Source organism: Ochotona curzoniae, unplaced genomic scaffold, assembly GCF_017591425.1.
Source record: "Ochotona curzoniae isolate NIBS_2020 unplaced genomic scaffold, NIBS_Ocur_1.0 scaffold_4506, whole genome shotgun sequence".
NCBI lineage: Eukaryota > Metazoa > Chordata > Mammalia > Lagomorpha > Ochotonidae > Ochotona > Ochotona curzoniae.
The window spans coordinates 10,961,183-10,979,598 of NW_024467119.1; the positions used below are offsets into that span (position 1 = coordinate 10,961,183).

Consider the following 18,416-nt stretch of genomic DNA (forward strand, 5'->3'; position numbering starts at 1 on the left):
CACACCTCTTCATACTCTTGCTTCCTTTGTTCTTTAGAAGTTGGGGTTCATTGCAGCTGTCTATCATTTAACCCTTGGGCCCATCCTATGTTTCTTAGTGGATAGTAGCCTTGTTTATGATTCTAGTCTATCATTTCTAAGTCTAAATAGCAATTATGTCTTTATGTAATACCATTTTTTCCTTCTTTCACTACCTGTGACAGTTCAAAATGTGTTTCTCAAAGTTTCTATATTTTTGAATCCAGTGGCAGAATAACGTGTCAATATCCAAGACATTCTCTAATTCATATGTGCAAGCATGCCACATCCTTTAGGTATTCCTTATCCAAAACTTTTATTAAATTAAAACCTAGAAGGCACTTAAATCTGATTCATGATAGCTGGCTGTTCTGGGAAGAAATAGTAAATAGTTACAACACGTTTGATATGACTTGGAACCATTATCAATCTTAGGATATAGTGCTTGTCAAAAATGCAAGGAACTCAGCTGCAAATGATGGTAAACATAGGCAATTTTTTCCATTCATTTTGCAAACCTTCCATCTCCATTAATATTTCTTCGTTAGAAGATGCCAATGGAGGATGCTAACCTGTGGAAAAGAATTACTCATTTACCTTGTTCAAGGCAGGCATTTGAATGAGGAAAGGTTTCGGTCGAGAAGTGTGGAGATGTGAGCTGGTGGTCTTGTTTGGCCTTACCCATTGAGCTGAGTAAAGGAGATTCCATTTCCAGTTGTTGGAGTTCAATCTCTTGGAAAAATTCATTCTGTCATGATAGCAAATACATGATACAACTACAAATAAAAGAATTGTTGTCATCCACCAGTTATTGTGGATGGTAACTTGGAGGAAACTAAAAGAATGGAGTGAGAGTGAGATTTGTCTCCACACTATACTGCTCAAGACATATCACTCCATCCCATTCTCACTTCATCCCCTCCACGAGTGTGCAAACCTTTCACAGTCATACAGGCTCCTGGACCTGTAAGATGCTTTTCAGCAGAGCTGCCATGTGCCTGATATGCAAAGTTTAGCTCTCCTATCATGACCTAGAACACAAATAACCTGAGAGTTGATAAGCAAGATTGAGGCAGTTGCACGCTACTGAAACTAATGTTGTTTTTCCCACACATTAATCTGACGGTTAGTCTACATATCATGGAGTCAGATAAACAAGACTTTAAATTTCTAAGTGTGTTCCCAATGCTGGCTCCTTCTAGTAAGTGTATGCTTTTGTCAGTGCATGTGACAATTTTTGTAGGAAAACAAAAAACGTGAGAAAATGGTATAAAGTGGTTTTTAGCTAGAGCACTGATGCAGAGAAGCCCGTCAAACAAATGCTGTCACTGCAGGGAGACCAGTGAAGACTAACAAGACTTTACACATGTGTTTCCCCTTGCCATCCGCCATAATTACATCTCCATCCCATTTGCATATGTGCTGCAAATACATGAATAATTTATAGTCCAAAGCTGCTTTTGCTGAAAAGAATTTCTGTGTTCATAACATTTTCATCCATGTGTAGTTCCTCAGGCTTGAACACTTACAGTCCCCGTCAAAGTCACGAAGTGCTTCACTTGTCCTACATTTTCTGTCAAGAAAACTTACTGTAATGTTCTTTGCAGTGTCTCAGTATGGTTGGCATGATATGGTTGTGTGAAGTCAAGATCAAATATTTCATAATGCTTCATCTTCTCTCTACAGGTCATGGGTCATAGGTGCAATAGCTCTTCTCTGCCTGTTGGGATTGACCTGGGCCTTTGGACTCATGTACATTAATGAAAGCACAGTCATCATGGCCTATCTCTTCACCATTTTCAATTCTCTGCAGGGAATGTTTATCTTCATTTTCCATTGTGTCCTACAGAAGAAGGTAAGATAGAATTCTCTTTGCAAGAACAAATTCCATGCATTTCATGAAAGCGAAACAGCCAAAATACCTTCTATCATACCATTCTTGGTATCTTCAACAAGTAAATATAGTACTTTACTATTATTATTTTTTGTAACAGTGAAGGCAAAATGACATGAAACGGGAGTGTAACAGTTGGTGAGAATGTCTAACAGTAAAAATCCAAATAGAAATTGGGGGACGGTACACAGTTATTTTCTTGTACACTTGACCTCATGTTGTTAATATTTTCTTTGGGACATATTAGAATTAGAGGATTATGAAATAACTATTCTAAAATGTCATGAAGGTTTGACTATACATATGTGTGTGTATTTGCAGATTGTTGCTTTAAAAACTGGAAAATATAGCTTGTAGACACTTTGTGTAAAATAAATACTGTAATAATATGACAAATATAAATAATCTAGAAATATATTTAAATGAGTGGGCAGTATTTAAGTAAATTTATTGAGTTGTTAACTTTATTGAATTAATTAACTGGATTAGAATTCAATTTTAATCATTGCATGGGCCTGTTTTTGCAATATTTTACACTTATTAGTTCATGGACCATTCATTTTCAAAGCTAAATTTAGGGAGTAAATATATTTCTTTAATTTTTAAGCTCTAAAGTCAATTTTCACTCCCATCTTTGAAAACTCTATTAAGAATATTTCTAATCATGGCGATCCCCAAGACAGATTGCATGGGTTCAAATTTGAGTTTCTGCATTTGAAAAGCTTTGTGATTTGTGACAGGTTAATTAACCTCCCTAGGTCCTGGTTTCCTTGTGTATAAAAAGAGGTAATCATCATAATTATGAAATATTGAGAAAATTTTCTCTAAAATGAAATGATAAATGGAAAAATATATATACATATAAAAGAAACAAGGCCTACAATTTTGCTTTGGAAAAAAAAAGAAAATGAAGAGCAAAGTACCCTAGCTTCAACATTTTTGCTTGGAGAAGCTGGCACGTTTTAGAACAGAGGTTGAGAAGGGTGGCCCTTTCCTGCAAAGTGCAACAGTACAGCAAATTGTCACTCTGTTCTACTTCGACGTGGCCAAGCACATCTAAAAGAAGTTGGTATGGTCACAAATACAGTTTAGGACATTTAAGTCAAACAGAATGTGCAGGCTACAGGAAATAAATGATTGTATTAATGTGGATGGGCTCTAATCTAATGAATTGGAATTCAATTAGATAAGAGAATGAATATACATACTTCATTACATTCACCTCAACATTTATAAGCACTTACCTCCATATGCATTTATGCTTTACTCATTGTCAGATTCATGTAGGAGCCCCACCTGGAGACAGGTTGATAAAGGCGCAGTCAGCCTCAGCTTGTGATTCCAGGGTCAGTCGTCTTGAATGTTGACCTCCAACAGAATGTTTCAGGAAGAGAAAAGAGATCTTGTGGAATAGATCTGGAAACAGATTCGATCTTGTCTTCCCACTGTCCATACTAAACTGCAAGGGAAATCTGAGAATCAACCTAGATTTGGTACTCTAAAATAGTAGGAGCTGCCTTGGTCAGCATTGTGCCACCGTTGATGAGTTTACACTGTGGGAAGCGTGGGAGTGGTTAAGAAGAAGGATGAGTGGAAAGTGACTTCAAAGGAGAAGCATCATCATGCTGAGACACTGAAATAATGAGAGGAAGAACAGTCAACAAGTAGATAGTGTGTGGTCTCAGAGAAGCCAGAATGAATAAATACTTAAGAAGGAATACTTAACCTGAGTAGAACAAGCTGAAATTGAGTCTCAAGAAAAATATTTGCCAAAAAAAAGGAGCACAAAATCAGGAGATTAGGACAACATAGCATGTGTTTGTGAAAATACAGAAATCATCAGCTATAACATATTGAATTATGGCTAATTGGATTTACCTGTCATCTTTATTTTATGTACAAGTATTAGGTCAAAATTTGTGTCTTTTCTTCAGAGCACTAAAGAACTTTTGCAATTAATTTTAGTTGTATTTTTGTTAGGCAATATTTATTTGTTTATCGTTAATTTTTACTGTCTTTAAAAATAGATTTATTTATTTTACTTGCAAGCCAGAATTGTAGAACGTGAAAAGGAGAGATACAAAGAGAGAGAGAGATATTCCATCTACTGGTTGACTCCTCAAGTAGGTACAGAAGCCAGATCTGAGCCAATTCAGAGCTGAGAGCCAGGAACTTCTTCAGGGTTTCCATGTAGGTTCAGGGACCCAAGGAATTGGGCCATCTTCTGCTGCTTTTCCAGGGCAGTAGTAGGAAGTGGGATCAGAATTGGGCCTGTTGAGACTAGAATTAGTGCCTATATGAAATGCCGGCACCACAGGCAGAGGATTAGCCTGATATGCCATCGTGCTGGTCCAATAGTTTTTCTTAAATGAATGTATTATATATAAATGCAGGAAGATACCTAAGAATTAAATGCAATACACAGGTAGAAAGTATTTATGTCCGTATGCAAAAAAGTCAGGAATCTTCCCCATATCTAATGTAACTTTAGTATATATAGATATAAAGAAATAAAAGCAGATTCAGTAGAGCAGTTACAAATTACAGGCCAGGTTATTCCCTCTGCCTTTTATCTTTAGAACTAGACAGCTCAACATGTTAGTACACTTTTAATTTTTTTAAAAGATGTATTTGAATGGGGGAGAGGGAGAATCTGCATAGCTACTAGACTGTATCTTGGAAAATAATATAAAAACTAAAAAAAAAAAAAAGATTTGAAAGGGAGAATTTATGGAGAGAGGAAGTGAGGCATGGGGAGACCTCCCCTCACAGCCCAAACGTGGTAAGCCTGTCCGAAGCCAGGAGGCAGGCATTCTTTGTAGGTTTCCACATCTATATGTGCCCAAGAACATGCGCCATCTCTGGTGCCGCTCCAAGCCAATAGCTGGTGGCTGGATCAGGACCCAAACCATCACCCATACTGGATGCAAGGCCTGCAGAAAGTGATTTAGCCACCAGGCCGCCACACCAGCCCCTGTTTTTCTTTTCTACACTTAAATTTTAAAGTAACAGCATCTACAATATCCTTGGTTTTGCTTCTTATCTCACAAACCTGAAATACTGACTTTGTTTCCTTTCGTTAGAAACTTTGCTGTGCCCTGATTTGGAAAGTTACTTCCATGATTTATATATTATAATATGTAGTAACTGTCTTGTACTTTCTTGTATTCTGCTTGTTGAATTTTGGTGACTTTTTATGTGATTTCTAGAAGAGAACACAACCTAACAGGCGTTTCTCACCAATATGTCAAATGCTTGTGCTGAAACTGTAGGCATTGTCTTAGGAATTTTGGACATTGACTTAATCTCATCAGTAAGCCTCTGCTAGTGGGATTCTTGAGATTTTTGTTCTCATCCGGTTGTTTGTTGATTCTTCTACGTCTCTAACGAACATCGAACATCGTACTGTTTGTGCCTGTCCTTTTCTGAGGACGTGGTGATGTCATTAGTGCTATCCTGAGTTTGTTATGAGTGCATTTATTTAAAGCTCACATGATTTCTGTCTGATCTGAGACTGAGAGAGAAATAGTATGTTAGTAAAACTCCTCCCATTCCTCTGTTCCAGGTTCTAGATCATCACACGGAAACAGATCATTTTCTGGTTGGGGCAATTAAAACAGAATAACCTGGTAGCTTAGAAAACACAAATTATTGAACAACCAAATATTTTTGAGTGTGGGCACATGTGAGTTAGAGAAAAATATTTCATGAACACGGGCCATTTATTTTTCCTCTTTTTAAGATATGTGCTTACCATTTCAAATCCAATCACAGCAAATTCAAGTCAGAATGATTCAATAAGTAATACAGCTAATGTGGGACTTGGCTTCACCAGATCTCTGCAGTTGCTGGTTGTTTATATCATCAGTTCAGAACATAAAATACTTGTTGGAAAATGATGAAACGAGGTCTTATCTCCCCTCCTTTCCCAACCCACTCTCCTTCCTTCCTCTTCTTTTCTCTCTCATTCTCTGCTCAGGTTTTTCTTTAGTTCACTCCAATAGAAACTCTCTCTTGTCTACAACAAGGTGGATTGTGAGGGGACATTTGTGGTCAAAGTTTAGGATTTTGAAGGTGCCTCATGAATCCACTGCAGATTTCCAAATTCTTTTTTCCTTTTTTTTTTTTAAAGATTTATTTTATTTTTGTTAAAAAGGCGGATTTACAGAGAGGAGAGACAGAGAGGAAGATCTTCCGCCCGATGATTCACTCCCCAAGTGAGTGCAGCGGCTAATGCTATGCTGGTCCAAAGCCAGGAGCCTCTTCCGGGTCTCCCGCATGCGGGTGCAGGGTCCCAAAGCTTTGGGCCGTCCTCGACTGCCTTCCTGGGCCACAGGCAAGGAGCTGGAAGGGAAGCGGGGCTGCCAGGATTAGAATCGGCGCCCATATGAGATGCCGGGCGTGCAAGGCCAGGACCTTAACCACTGCACCACCGCGCCAGGCCCTCCAAATTCTAATATATACTGTTTCCCTTTGATTAGAGAGAAAGTTTAGCCTTCTTAGATTATTACCGAAGTTTTTCTTCTATGCTTTCTAGACAGGAGATGATCTAAGGTATCATTTTAATAATATTATTAAAATATAATAATGCCTCTCTTAGTGGCAATGATAGAGAATGTGACATTGTAGAAACAGATTTCTGGTCATAGAAAACCCATGAACTTGTTTCTTTCCACTGGAGATGTATGACTTCATCTTTTCAGTCTTTCAGTGAACTCTCAGTGCAGAACCACTTCATCTGTAATCATCTCCCAGAGTCATTTTGAGGGAGGCACGTAGCAAGCAACATTAACAATAGAAATGTCTCTATTCCACTTTCCCACGATACACACTAGTAAGTAACATGTACAAGCACTGCAGAATTCTTTTTCTTTAAATAAACAAAACATAGAGCGACTTGCAAATACTGCACCACCAATATGATTCTTTGTAGTTCTTGTTGAGTGTGGCATATGGGACAAAGTATGCCAGAGAGATCACTTGTGAGATGTAGGCCTTGCAGGCCAGGAAGGCATGGGTCTCTTGCTCACACTTGAGGTCTTCCTGCAGGAAAGGATGTCATGGGTCGCTTTTTGCTTGGACTTCACTTCATCAACCCTGTGCCTTTGTCTTTCTTTCCCTTGTTCCTTTCCTTCACCTTCAGCCTCTTCCGTAAGTCCAAACTCTCTATGGGAGATTCTCCCAGAAACCTTCTCCCTAAGAAGCCATCTTCTCTTCCTCAGCTGTCCGACATTCATTGCTCTCCCACGTTTCAGTTCACTGGACACCACCCCTTCCTTGGCTCCTGTTCCATAGGCAGCATTAGGTAGTGCGAGCTCTTCAAGCATATCCAGTTGTGGCATTGCTCTGTCTCTCAGCCACTGAACTTTACAATAATAAGATATGATGTCTCTTGGTGATCTTCTCTCAAGCAAGCCCCGAGCCACTAAGGGATGAGGTGGCAGTGTCCCTCTGCAGTAGGAACACTGGAGACAAACTGGTGGTGAAGCATGTCTGTTTATTGGAAAGAAGTCACAAGCTTATATAGGGTAGCAAAAAGGGGTAGGCAGAAGGTTGGTTCTGACAGTATTTCTACCCAACGACGACACTGGGACAAGCTGCTAGATACTTGTATCTCTCTGCTATGTCTCAGGGCAAACTCATTACCTGCTGTAAAGCGGGATGAATGTAATATTTGACTTCCTAGAGTCATTTACCAAGGAAGTCTTAACACAGTTCGTTCAAGAGGCAGATAAAAGAAACTGGGGTGCAGTCTGTCACTCTTGCTGCATGCCCAGTGAACAGGCTATTTTGGGGTCTCAGCCAAGACTCCAGTCAGGGCTTCTCCGGGGGGGAAGATGGTGTGCTGTGTGCCTACAGCCTCCCGCATGGGCTAGGCAGGCAGAGATCCAGGGGCAATCTCCCACAGATGTCTCCATTTGGAATACTAAGTTTATTGTATCACTCACTCTTGATTATAAACGGCATTGGATTATATTTTTGATTATAAACATTTCCTTAAAAAGCATGCATTTTATAACCCGAGTTTACAGGAAATGGCATTGAAATATTGCGTCATCCAAAATCATAAAAAAAAAAACCAACCTCAAGCAAAATTAAATTTATAAAGTGCTAGATACTTATTTTTCTATAACTGTAAATTTCATTCCTTGTAAGCAAAATCAGCTTTAAGAATTACAGTTTTAAAAGAAACATTTAACCCCAAGTATTTAGTCTTTAGTCTTCTTTTTATCCCTTTCTCTGTCTTCCTTCCTTTACCTTATCTCAAACTTTTCAATGGATTTCTATCTAACAAATAGGTACAATACTCTTGTATCTATGTGCTTTTTATATTGAATGTATTGAACTAAAAATGGTGCTTTGAGGAGTCTTACATATATGGTCTGTGAAATAAGAGTATAATGATGAGTTGATTGGAAAAACGTGTGTGTGTGTGTGTGTTTTAAAAGGTTCTAGTTGTGCAACATTTCTAGCTTCACAGAACAAATAGAATCACTTTATATTGTAAAATACATAAACAAACTTTCTTGTGTTGATAGCATAAGCATTCTGTTATTTAAAAATAAAGCACCTGTTTTGTACCCTAGTTTTTAACTGAGATGAATTTCCTGCTAATGGGAGTTAATATTTAATTGCCTAGGTACGAAAAGAGTATGGAAAATGCCTGCGAACGCACTGCTGTAGTGGCAAAAGTACAGAGAGTTCCATCGGCTCAGGGAAAACATCAGGTTCTCGAACTCCTGGACGCTACTCCACTGGCTCCCAGGTGAGCAATGTCGGTGTACTGACATTTCCCATTGCTTTCCTGTGTCTTTTAGGTGTGACTGGCCTCTCTGACTAGTCCGTTTTTCTAACCTAAATATCAGTGTGTCTCACGTGGAATCCATTCTGACAGATGTTGCAGAAACCAAAATAGTCATAAAATTAGGAAATTTAAGACAGAACTGTGTGCCGTGATTGGTGGTTTCAGATGATGGCACAAAGAATTCTATCAACTGCATGATGCTAAAACAAGTTAGTTAGCTAATAGCATTGTGGGCTCAGGCGTGAGTCTGCATTCAGACTAGCTGAGAATTTAAGGCTGTGTGATTTGGAAGGAAAAGTAGTCATGTTTCCGGTGTTTCAGTACAATTTTTCTGAGGATGACTTGAATTAAAATTGATAAAGTTATAAACCAAGAATTTATTGTTTAAACTACTTTGGCTCAACATATAAATTGAATTATTTGTTCATATTTTGGTAATTTTAAATGCAATAAGAATGATTGCATCATTTGTTCTTTGATGGATATTCGGTTGATTTAATAGATTAAATTTCCCTAAGCAGTTCTGTTCATATACTTTGCAAATTGAATTTCCTGTACACTTTAAATGTCATTTACAAATTTAATATATTCAGTTCTCCCAAACATACCAGCCATCAGACTGAACAGTCATACCAAACCCCCTTATCTAGCATGCTAACAGTGCTTACAGGTCAAAGATGGCAAGCTGTGTTTTGTTTATTTTTTTTAATGATTTAATTGAAAGAGTTACACAGAAGGGAGAAAAATCCAAAAGAGAATTCATCCATCCACTGGTTCACACCCCAGATGTCCGCAGTAGCTGGTGCTGGGTCAGCTTAAGCAGAAAGCCTGCAGCTGCATGTGGGTCTACCCTGTGGGCATAGGGCTAAGCACTCAGGGTGACTTCTGCTGCTTTCCTAGGGGAGTTAACAGGGAGCTGGATGGGAAGCTGAGACTCAAACAGGCCCCCATGTTGGATGCGACCAGAGCAGGCTGCAGTTTAAACTACAGACCCACCATGCCAGACTCAGCAACATCTTCATAAAAATTTTTCCTCAGCCTTAATGGGGTTATCTCTTACTGAATGCAACCCTTTAAATAATATCTATCTAACATTTATAATGAAAAAATTTAAAAGTAATACATAACTTTTGAAAATATCAGACTGGCATAAATAAGTGAACAAAACATAGAATTAATTCCTAAATCTAACCAATGCTGTTAATAATTACGAACTTATTACACCATATTTTACTGAGGCTTCAGAATTGCATATTAGGGGTTAGTAGCTGTGCCATCTTGGATGGTCAGCAGTGTCTGCATCTAGGACTACTACAGCTGTGAGTGAGAATCTGAGTGTTCTAATACCAACACATAAAAAGCAGTGTGATACTTGCAACAGAAATTCCTTCCTCGTGCCTTGCTAGCTTGGCATTACCTCTTCTGTTCTAGAATAACCTTTTCATAACTTTTAAATTGAAAATTCTGAGATAGGGACAGGATCCAGCCAGGCTAGATCCGACCTGTTTTTCACATTACTGAGCTCATCTGCTGTCAAACTGTAGCCATTTGTTGACAAGTGTCACCAGTGCAGTTTTATTTAGGAATTTCACTTATTCCCAGTCACCGAGGCACTGCATCGTTTAGCAGCACTATAAACTACAAGATCAGACACTGCATGTGATATTTTGCAGTGCATATGATTACAAGTTACAAGTGATGCCATTTAAGAAAACAAAGGGAGGTGTGCTGGGGGCAATACCTTGGCTTGTATTCTGGCCCTGCCATTTATCCTCTGCAGCACAGGATGACTGTTAATTTCTTTGATAGTCAATCTTTTTAGCTGTAAAAAAAATGGCAGTCATATTAATTTCTTAGATCCTGAGGAAAATTCCACTGAAATACGCAAAATACTTTGAAAAAATTACGGCTAATCAGTAAATTGTAGCTGCTATCATTTATTGCTCATTGAGCAAATATAATTTCGCATTTTTTAAAGCAATCATTTTTCTTCACAATTAAAGCTTGTGAATCTACAATTATCTTCAAAAAGGTTTATTTTACTCAGTATAATGCTATTTCTGATCAACCAAGATTTCAAACTCCACATAAAGTGATAGCCACTTAAATCCAGTTTTTATGTTTAGGTAACATTAATTTATGCCATATAATTTATGACTTTCTGTGAACAGAAGCTGCAATTTTCACTAGTATTAAGGCCGAAGATAGCCACATCTTTTCATATGAGAAAATTTCCAATGCATTCGTCTGTATGTATTTTATATTTTAATTTAGATATACCGCGTACCTTCTGTGTATGCCAGCAATATTCCAAGCCTGGGAATAAGATGGTTCAAAAGTAAATAGCTTCTCCTATTATCTCTAGACAGAAAATTTCTTCACTGTCAGACTGTGGAAGCCAGGAATCCAAACATGATGACAAAGAGCAGCCACATGGTTCCTAAGATTAAATGCCAGAGAAAGACTATCTTTGGAGTTGATGTTTATACCACGATCTGAATGCCAAGATTCTCAATGAGAGGAGGAAAAGTTCAGACAATGAGCAAATTTAGGATCTGAATGTCGTTGGCCAATGGGGGTGAGAGAGAACAGGAGAAGGGGTTAAAGAGAAGGCAGGAGACAGTGCACTGTGTAGACTCGGATATTCAGTGGGTAGGCACAAGCACGTTGCGGTCCAGACAGCTGGTGGATGCCTGAAACCACACAACTATGTCTGTTTCTTCCCTTTGGACATACTTAGCTCCTTTTGCATTTTAGCTGAATGTAAGATGCTGTAGCTACAACTATTATAGTTAGAGGCATAACAGCAAATGCGTGAGTTTCTTTGTCTCTCTTCACAATTTTGCATACTGTAAGATTTTTTCTTATGATACACCTAAGCAATCTTTTCCTAAAGTGTTTTTCTTTACTGATAGTCAACAACTTTAGCCTTCTCACTTAGAGAAAGCACTTTATGACTTTTTCAACATACCTTAACTGCTAGCATCAGTTTTCTTGCATTATTAAGTAAAATAAGGCTGACTGAAACACAAAATCTCCAATATCAGGACAGTTGGTCTGATAACCAAGATGGCCACTGGGTAGCTAACAGCTAGGTTACCTGTACCGCATGGAAATGCATGCAGAATGAAGATTTGTATCCCAGAGGGGATGGAACAGTAGGGCAAGGAGACTCATCACATTACTCAAAATGATGTGCAGTTTAAAACATAGAAATCACTTATTTCTGGAATGTCCCATCAAGTATATTTGTTCTGTGGTTTACTACTGGCAGCTGAAGCCTTGGAAGGGGAAATCCTGTGTACAGGAGGAAGTATTGTACGTGATATTATGGAAGATGGGACCCACTATGAAAGGAAATTGTAGGGAAAGAGGACTGAGCTTGTAATTGGATGGAGTGGACAGCATCTATTTCTCCCTATTGTGTTCTTGTAAGTTATCATTGGGAAGAAATTTTTAAACAACAACAAAAAAAATGTAGCTATGAGAGAGTTAGCCATACTGTTATCAAAAGGAAGAGCAAAGCTCTGCAAGCAAAGAAACAGCAAGGTCCAAACCTGCGGCCTAAACATGGCTAGTACCTGGAGGAGCAACCAGGGGACAGGCGAGTTGACAGGAAGTGAGAGAACGTGGGGGAGCACCCGTACACGTCACCCTGCAAGAATCATGACGCCATCGCTTCTCAGTGAAGGTGATGCTTCTTCAGGCTGCTGTTCTCACACATCGTGACAACATCTTTCCTACCTTAAAATAAAAATGAAAGTGCATGAGATGTATGTGTATGAGAAAAATAAAAGAACTCCTCAGATCAAATGTGAAAATATTGGGAATATCTCAGAAACTGCTCGACTCCTTTTGACCCTGACCCTCAAGGGTAACTGCTCTGCAAGCGTGATCTCCAGGGGATTGCCACTTGTAGTAATGAAATTATACAGTACAAATTCCCGTGTGTTTTCCTTCTGGGTTGTGTTGCTACAAAGTGCAATGTTGCTTTTGTATTTTCATTGCTGCCTATGATTTTTTTTTAAAAGATTTATTTATTTTTATTGCATAATCTGACATATAGAGAAGAGGAGAGTTAGAGAGGAAGATCTTCCGTTCAGTGATTCACTCCCCAAGTGACTGAAATGGCTGGAGTTGAGCCGATCCGAAGCCAGGAGCCAGGAGCTTCTTCCTGGTCTCACACGGGTGCAGGGACCCAAGGCTTTGGGCTGTCCTCGACTGCTTTCCCAGGCCACAAGCAGGGAGCTGGATGGGAAGCGGGGCTGCTAGGATTAGAACTGGTGCCCACATGGGATCCCTGTGCATACAAGGCGAGGACTTTAGCCACTAGGCTACTGTGCTGGGCCCTGCTGCATATGATTTTGTAATATATTCATTCATTGCCCCTGTATAACCATGTGGGTAGTTCGTAATATTCAGCTTTAAAACTTAATGGAGGGCCTGGCGCGGTGGCGCAAGTGGTTAAGGTCCTCGCCTTGCACGCCTGGGATCCCATATGGGCACCGGTTCTAATCCCAGCAGCCCCGCTTCCCTTCCAGCTCCCTGCCCGTGGCCCGGGAAAGCAGTTGAGGACGGCCCAAAGCTTTGGGAACCTGCATCCGCATGGGAGACCCGGAAGTGGCTCCTGGCTTCAGATCGGCATAGCATCGACCGTTGCGCTCACTTGGGGAGTGAATCATTGGACGGAAGATCTTCCTCTCTGTCTCTCCTCTCTGTATATCCGCCTTTCCAATAAAAAAATATAATAAAAAAAAATAAATCTTTAAAAAAAAAACCTTAATGGAAATTCAGGTAAACATTGTGATACTTTGGCATTCATCATGTAATAATGTGTCATTGGGCCAGGTGCATTGTCTCAAGTAATTAATCCTCCCCTTGCAAGTGCCAGGATCCCATATGGGTGTTGCTTCATGTGCCAGTGGCTCCACTTCCCATGCAGCTCTCTGCTTGTGGCTTAATAAAGCAGTGGAAGATGGCCCAAAGCCTTGGGACCCTGCACCTGCTTGCATGACTCAGAACAAAATCCCGGCTCCTGGCTTTGGATCAGCTCAGCTGTGGCAGTTTTGGCCATTTCAGAGTGAACCAATGGATGGAGAATTTTCCTCTCTGTCTCCTTTTCTCTGTAAATCTGCATTTCAAGTAAAATAAATCTTAAAAAAATAATAATAACGTGTCTCTTAGGAATCTTGCAGCTGCTTGAGGCAGCGATATTTTGTGTGGGCCTTTCACCTGTGTGTCTTATACATTAGGATTTGGGCATCAGTAGAGAGGATGACTAATATTTTTAAGTTAACGGATGGACTCATAAAGGTGAAAGATGTGTTCTCAGCCTTGTGCTTTGTTTATTGGTTTTGCTGTGTGTGTATTAGCTTTTGCTGGCCAGGTTGGCAAAAATGGGATTTATAACAACTCATTATTTGTTAATGATAAATATATTCCAAGATTCCTAAAAGCAATTGTCTAATCTTCTAAGGTTATCTATTCCTATTATCCAGGAAGTTTAAATATTTGAAACATTCCCAGCTGTCAGCATGGATTCAAGTCTGATTTCATGCAATTATTATTATTATTATTAAGATTTGTTTATTTTTTATTGGAAAGGCAGATTTACAGAGAGAAGGAGAAACAGAGCTTGAGATGCTCCTTCCGTTAAATCACTGCCCAAATGGCCAAAACAGCTGTAACTGTACCAATCGGAAGCCAGGAGCTTCTTCCCCGTCTTCTACGTTGGTGCAGGGTCACGAGGGCTTGGGCCATCCTCCACCTAGGCCACAGCCAAGGAGTTGTGGAGAAGCATGGCTTCTGGATGTGAAGAAGCCAGAACATGAACCGGTACCCATATGGAATCCTGACACTTGCAAGGGGAGAATTAGCTAATTGAACCACCACCCCTGCCCCGTGTAACTATTTCATATTTGGAAAAGCTTCTGAAAATATTTTATTACTCCTCATATTTAGAAGTACAGATTTTAAAAGATAGATAGTAGGGTAAAAACTTTGAATTATGTGCAAAACGTCTTGTTGTGAAACAATGGTTGGGGTTACTTAGTTATCCTACGCCTTTCAAAAGAGAAAAAATTGGGGCTGGTGTGTGATCTCTTACACTTATACATCATACAAAAGTTATAAAAAGAAAAAGTTCAGTATCATTTCGGTAGTATTTTGTGTTCTAAATAAATTGTTTTCATGATCCTAGATGACTTTACATTCCTAAACAAATTCCTCTTTTAATAAAACTGGAAATTTAGTACATATTGGGACAGTCCTACTAAAAGATACAATGAAAATAATGTTTCAGCTTGGAGGCTAAAATTATCCCATTCTATCCAGAGTATATATGTGTATTTCTTTAACATTTGTACACTTGATCTTAGCCAAAAGGCCCAGAAGCGATATATTTTTTTAACATTTGTTATAGCCTCTTCCTTATTTCCTTTTTCCAAGTTGCAACAGTCTCTGATACAGATCTACAGAATTAATGGGAAGCAGGTATCCGCATTGATTGGATTTCTGTTATTCTCGTGTTGTACTGCAAGCACATGCAAGTTCTTTGTTGCCCAATGCTACAGAGATTTTATAGAACATGTTGGAAAGAATGAGCGTGATTGGTGGATCAGTGTGAAAAATGCCTGTGGCGTCACTTCCTCTTTCTTTCTCGCCCACCCGCCCCCAGAGCCGAATCCGCAGAATGTGGAATGACACTGTCCGAAAACAGTCAGAGTCATCTTTTATCACCGGAGACATAAACAGTTCAGCGTCACTCAACAGAGGTAATTAAAAGAGATTTTTCATATTTATTACTTTTCTGATGGCTTTCGGAATTCCCTAAATGCTTTTCTTTTTTAATCCCCTGTGATCCATGTGACAGGTGTATGGCAAAGGAAAGAAACCTAGCTAAGTGAGGCAGTGCGTTCCATCATTCATAAGCCTTAAAAAAAAATCCTGGATTTTCAGGAAATGTAAAAGGAAGTTAGAAAATGAGAAAATTCTATTTCTAGTCATCTTCCACCCTATAAATGGGTGAGCTGTTAGGCCTCATTGGAAGCAGTGGAAATGGGCAATTATGTGGCTAAATAGTTGGCTAAGCTTGGTAGAGTTCTACATTATCCCAGGTAGAAACAATTTTGCAGTCTTTGTGGAAATAAAAACATACTGTCCAATACTTGAGGCAATGTATACTTGTCAGAATCGTATTTAATATTAGTCTCTAAAAGGCATGTACAGATAACACTAGCTATTTAAATATGTAGAAGAAACGAAAACTTTTTAACGTTTATTATGTTTTTGTGTGTGTGTTTCTGATTGAAGTGTTCCATGTGCTTCATTTGGGATTGAAATGAAGTTCTTTTATCTATTGGTTTGTTTGTAGTCAATTTTTTTATTCCATATTTTTTTGTGTGTCTGTGTGTCTGTGTGTGAATAAAATTGATTTATCCACAGTACAGGTGTCTAGCTACATCGTCTGTGACAAGCAACCGAGAAGCAGAATGTCCTGTGATTGGAAGATATATTTTATGTGAACCCGGTTATGTACATGGACAGTGTTCTGCATTTAGCTTCCTTGATTTATCCCCCAACTAGAGTTAAAAAGCAGTTTTTAACCAGTTCCTATCAGCTTTTGGTTGTTTTGCGGCCTAGAAACAAATTGTGCTGTAATTATTTTTTATGATTAAAAAAGATCAAATGCTGATGTTCCTAATTATTTTTACTCAAGTAAGTTGTATATTATTTATATAAACAAATTAGAAGAATGTGAACTGAATTTGATAGAGAGAGCCATGCCTTAATATAATCTTAATTGAATTTTGTGTTATTTAGATTGACAATGTAGTAACAGTAATTTAATAATGATTTTAAAATGACCAAAATCATTTCAGCTTCAGAAAGAGTACTGAGTAGAAATATTCTTCCAGATGTGAAGCAGGTATTTTAAGATAGATTTCTTTGAATTTTGCTTCATTATATTTAATTTGTTCTATTCAGTCATATTATCTCAAGTTTTATCTTAGTTTTAGTATTTGGTTGATAAAACTTTATTCCTCAATTAACACTCATTTTTTTTTTTTACTTTGCTTTCCAAAGTAGAATACTAATTACTTATGAATATCTACAAAACCCAGAAGCTGATTTTCATCCAGAGTGGTTAATTTCCTTTATTTTTACAATAATGTTTTATTTAATTTGCAGCATTTTTTTCTAGAAATAAGACTATACATATCGATGGGTTTTGTTGGAGCTATGTTGGATCTAATGATTACATCTGTCAGACAATAATTGTGTCAACCAGATGACATACGATTTTAATGATGCACTGTCTATTTACCTACTTTAAGAATGATTAAATACATAAAATCAGTTTTGTAAGGCATTTCATTTTAAATTTATGTGGATATTAAAGTATGTGACTTTAGGAAAAGCTGCTTTATATCGATAACTTTTTCTGACTTTTCCATAAGTCATACCGCAAATCATTATTTCTTTTCTTTCTAAAATTCCTTTTCCAAAATTTTATCAACAGATAAAATAATGGTATGTGGATGACTGGGTAAATTTAGAGTAAAACTTAAGGAAAAATAATATTTTATGTTTAGCAGTTACATGTTTAAATCTGCTTATTACTATCTCCCATGTTAAAAGATAATTCTGAAAGCTGCTGTTAAATAATAATGGTTACAAAATTTCCTGCGATGCTGATGCGAGAGAGAGGGTTAAGTTGAACAGGTAACGTGAAGGTTTGGCCTCGCGTGGCCTATTTCTTCCGAGTATAAACCTTCCTGTCACTTAGTGACGTGATGATGCTAGAATCACGGTGATCCTCTTCATTTCCTGCGTTAGTTTGTTAGCCCTCCTCCCAGTCAGACCCTCCTGATTTGATTCTCATCTCACGTTTTTTGGATGAGTGCAGTACTTTAACAGCTATTTCTTCGTGTTATAACTCCTGGGATAGCCTTTAACCTCCTTCTTTGATCTTGTTCCCCAGGGTCCTATCTTCCCTGCATTCAGGCGTGTGTATCATATTTAGGTAGGTGACATCCAAGATTCATCTTTCCAGATACACACTTCAGTCACCTCAGCAACATATCCACTTCCGTTTGTTCAAAAGCTTACCCGCCCTATAATGAAATACAGATTTGGATACTGCACCCTTACATCTTCATGTATCCTAACTTCCCATTCATTCTCAATTTGTTATACCCAAAAGTTTCAAAATTCAAACTCCATTTTTCAGTTTCTTAATTAGTTAGATATATTAAGTTTCTTATTTTTATCTTTTAAATAGTTTTGGCCCTTGAAAACTACAAGCTGTTACCTAAAAATTCATCCTATTTTGCTTAACTGTTGTTTTTTATTCATATCACAACCTGATTCATCAAGAGTATTTTTTAAAAAATTTGTATGTCTTATCATCTATTCTTCAAGCAATCATTATGAATTATAGGATGAATTAATAATAAAAAATTCCATCATGCAATGCAAAGCTACTGAAAATGTTTTTCTTTTTTAATCCAGCTCTAATTTTCTGTACTTGTGACAGATTATCTTTCTAATTTTCCTGATTTGATAAACTCGATCACTGTTGTCTTTCTTTGGATCATGTAAAATTCTGAAAGAATAATTGATAATTCTTAATGGGCAGATTAATGCTTACATATTCTGTTTGGTAATTTATTCTCTTTAAATCACATCATCTCTTTA

At 38.1% G+C, this 18,416-nt stretch overlaps 1 protein-coding gene across 24 annotated transcripts in view; it reads left to right on the plus strand.

Moving 5' to 3' along the window:
- ADGRL3 (adhesion G protein-coupled receptor L3) overlaps window positions 1-18,416 on the plus strand; it is a 472,380-nt gene that overhangs the window by 434,506 nt on the left and 19,458 nt on the right. For 23 of the 24 annotated variants that reach the window (XM_040966525.1, XM_040966523.1, XM_040966526.1 and 20 more), the window contains 3 exons: window positions 1,705-1,873; window positions 8,553-8,678; window positions 15,394-15,490. In XM_040966525.1, coding sequence (XP_040822459.1) covers window positions 1,705-1,873; window positions 8,553-8,678; window positions 15,394-15,490 — 392 coding nt within the window. Of the gene's footprint in view, window positions 1-1,704; window positions 1,874-8,552; window positions 8,679-15,393; window positions 15,491-17,700; window positions 17,743-18,416 lie in introns of all 24 variants that reach the window. The other variant, XM_040966524.1, reaches the window with a different exon arrangement.